Genomic DNA, 2,288 nt, shown 5'->3' with positions numbered 1-2,288 from the left:
TAGGGTCTGTCTTCCGGGTGGCCACCCCAATCCGCCCCGAGGGCGAAACCTGCCACCTGTATGGAGCAAAGAGTCTCGCCCAATCCCATCCTTACACGTACCCCGTGTGGGGAGCCGTGTCTTTCTGGGATTGGGGGCTCTCACTCCCAGGGAGGTTCCTATCCGCTCAGGCGTCTAGGGCCGACCGCCCCTAACAACTCCCCCTTTTTGTTTACGCAGGAATATATCCACTTTTACTTGCTCTAAGACCATACGCCAAAGCCGTACCACGTAAGATAGCAAGCAGGGGAGGCATATACACATGACCAAGAGAAAGAAAACCATGCTTCCCATACTCAGTACATAATTAAGCCAATTAGACAATTCAAGCTGGTTAAACCACTCGGGGAGAATGCCATGGTCCTTTTGTATCTGCTGCTTATATTGGTCTGTCTCATTCTTTATCTGTAGTACTATATCTTCTAGGCGTCTGAGATAGTCAGACATATTGCTATGCTCATTCAAGGTCCGGATTGCCTCATCCAGCTCCCTGGATGCGTTGTGCATGGCGGCCGTCATGCACATTGGCCTGGGTAGTACATGATGGCAAGGGAGGCCCTCTAGCACGGAGTTAACCTGTATGAGGGTGGCTAAGGCTTGCACGGCCGATGTAAGGGCCGACAATTCTATGGTCACCAATTTATTAATGTCTTGTTGGGCAATCCAGGCCTTGGTTGTGAGCTGCATAAAATCCCTAAGATTATCTTTGACTAGGCCTACTCGCTTGTAGAGGGTGCTAATCTCCACTTGTTCTATCAGACTGGCCACTAGCCCAATGAAGTCCACAGCAGTCACTTCAAAGCCCCTCTTACCCCGGTTCAGGACAGCCCGAAAGAAATCCGAGTCGGCAAAAGGCTTGTCCGTTCCTACCGGCAAGAAGGTCAGAGGGGGTGTCGTGAGCACGAACACCCGGGTCTCATTAGTTATGTTGATGGACATGAGTGTGTTGGTGAGCTTCCCCCCATTTGGGCAAGTCACGTTAAGCCCAAGGGAGGTGTTAGTTATGGTGGCATTCTCACAGAGGAGGAACATGTCCATATTTCGGACAGTTTGTGTATGAATTGTGAAGTTGTTGCAGTGTCCCTTGTGAAGGTGTTCGGTGCATGTGTATCCTTCTTTAAAGAGGCGGTCAAACCACGCTCGGTTGATCGTGGCATTATCCGCTAAAGGGGCAGAATTGTCCGTCATGTGGATGACCTCTCCGAAAGCAGCGGCGGCCTTCCACAGGTGGAGTTGCGTCTGCAGGGTGGCGTTATGCAGCACGTGTGGTACGGGGGCAGGAAAGTAGGGTCTGGGGAATCCATCCATGAAGTACACCTCAGTTTTCGATGTTGTGTTAAACTCGGGTCCCCACACCAGATGCCCTGTAGAACATACTTGCATAACATCAAACATGTTAGGAGTGGGATGACAAGGGGGTAATGGGGAGGATGGAGGGTCACTGTTCTCAAAGAGTGAGCCGGTGGCATTAAGCCAGTCCTTCCTGTTACATGGGACATCCGGCCTGGACTTATTGGACCCAGAGCAATTGCTCCCAGCAGCCTGCAGCAAGCGCTGGAAGGCTGCCGATCTATTCTTAGCTGCAATGGCCCACATATGTAAGAAATCCCCCTGACCAAGGTTGGAGTGGGGCCCGTGTGGCGTCTCTCTGATGGTCATGTTCTGTACCTGGGCACACCACGGATCGGAGACAGCCTTGGTCAGGCATATGGGGAGATGCTTTGATTCCCAGGTAACTGTCTTATTAAGTACCCTGGCGACCACTGGGCCAAGGCTGCTATGGCCGCCCAGGACCAGGGAGCCTGATCCCGCCAACCTCAGGGGCACCGGGTCACCCACCCATGTCGCTGGTGCCGCATGGGGAAACCCTGGGATGACTGTCCAATACACATAGGGTGGTGTGGAGTTGGTGGTTCGGAGTAGGGGAATATGGGCCCTGGACGTTACCTGGAGGCTGCCAAGCAGCCCCAGGAGCAACATCAACTTATCCATTCTCCTTTTCTTTTCTGTGCGGTTCTTCCGACGCCTCCTCTTTTGACGGTGTCTCCTTCTTCCTCGGTTCGTCGGTGCACAATCTTGTGTTTTTCGTAGGTAGCCACTGGGGACCACGATCTGTTTGGATACAAATAAACCCCTTTCCCCTTATTAGGACCCTATTTGGGCCGTGCCACCGGCCTTCAGGGTCTTTCCACCAGACTGTGACCCATTCCTTTGCACCTGGTGTCTCCAGCGGAAGCGCTGGTGGACTT

General features: G+C 52.8%; 1 protein-coding gene across 1 annotated transcript; it reads right to left on the bottom strand.

Moving 5' to 3' along the window:
- Nucleotides 1–7: 7 nt before the first annotated feature.
- LOC114048630 lies at nt 8–2,046 on the bottom strand. Its single transcript, XM_027869671.1, has 2 exons — nt 1,987–2,046; nt 8–1,403 (listed from the first exon to the last, which is right to left on the bottom strand). The coding sequence occupies exon 2, from the start codon at nt 1,345–1,347 to the stop codon at nt 175–177; it is 1,173 nt and encodes a 390-aa protein (XP_027725472.1). The 5' UTR covers nt 1,348–1,403; nt 1,987–2,046; the 3' UTR covers nt 8–174.
- Nucleotides 2,047–2,288: the final 242 nt, after the last annotated feature.

This window comes from Vombatus ursinus, unplaced genomic scaffold (genome assembly GCF_900497805.2).
Source record: "Vombatus ursinus unplaced genomic scaffold, bare-nosed wombat genome assembly UNPS02002436.1, whole genome shotgun sequence".
Taxonomy (NCBI): Eukaryota; Metazoa; Chordata; class Mammalia; order Diprotodontia; family Vombatidae; genus Vombatus; species Vombatus ursinus.
Note: the sequence above shows the minus strand (reverse complement) of the source record. Positions and strands in the feature narration are given on the sequence as shown.

What these genes read in the sequence shown, in the direction of transcription:
- LOC114048630 (XM_027869671.1), bottom strand. Translation starts at nt 1,347, where the DNA reads ATGGATGGATTCCCCAGACCCTACTTTCCTGCCCCCGTACCACACGTG.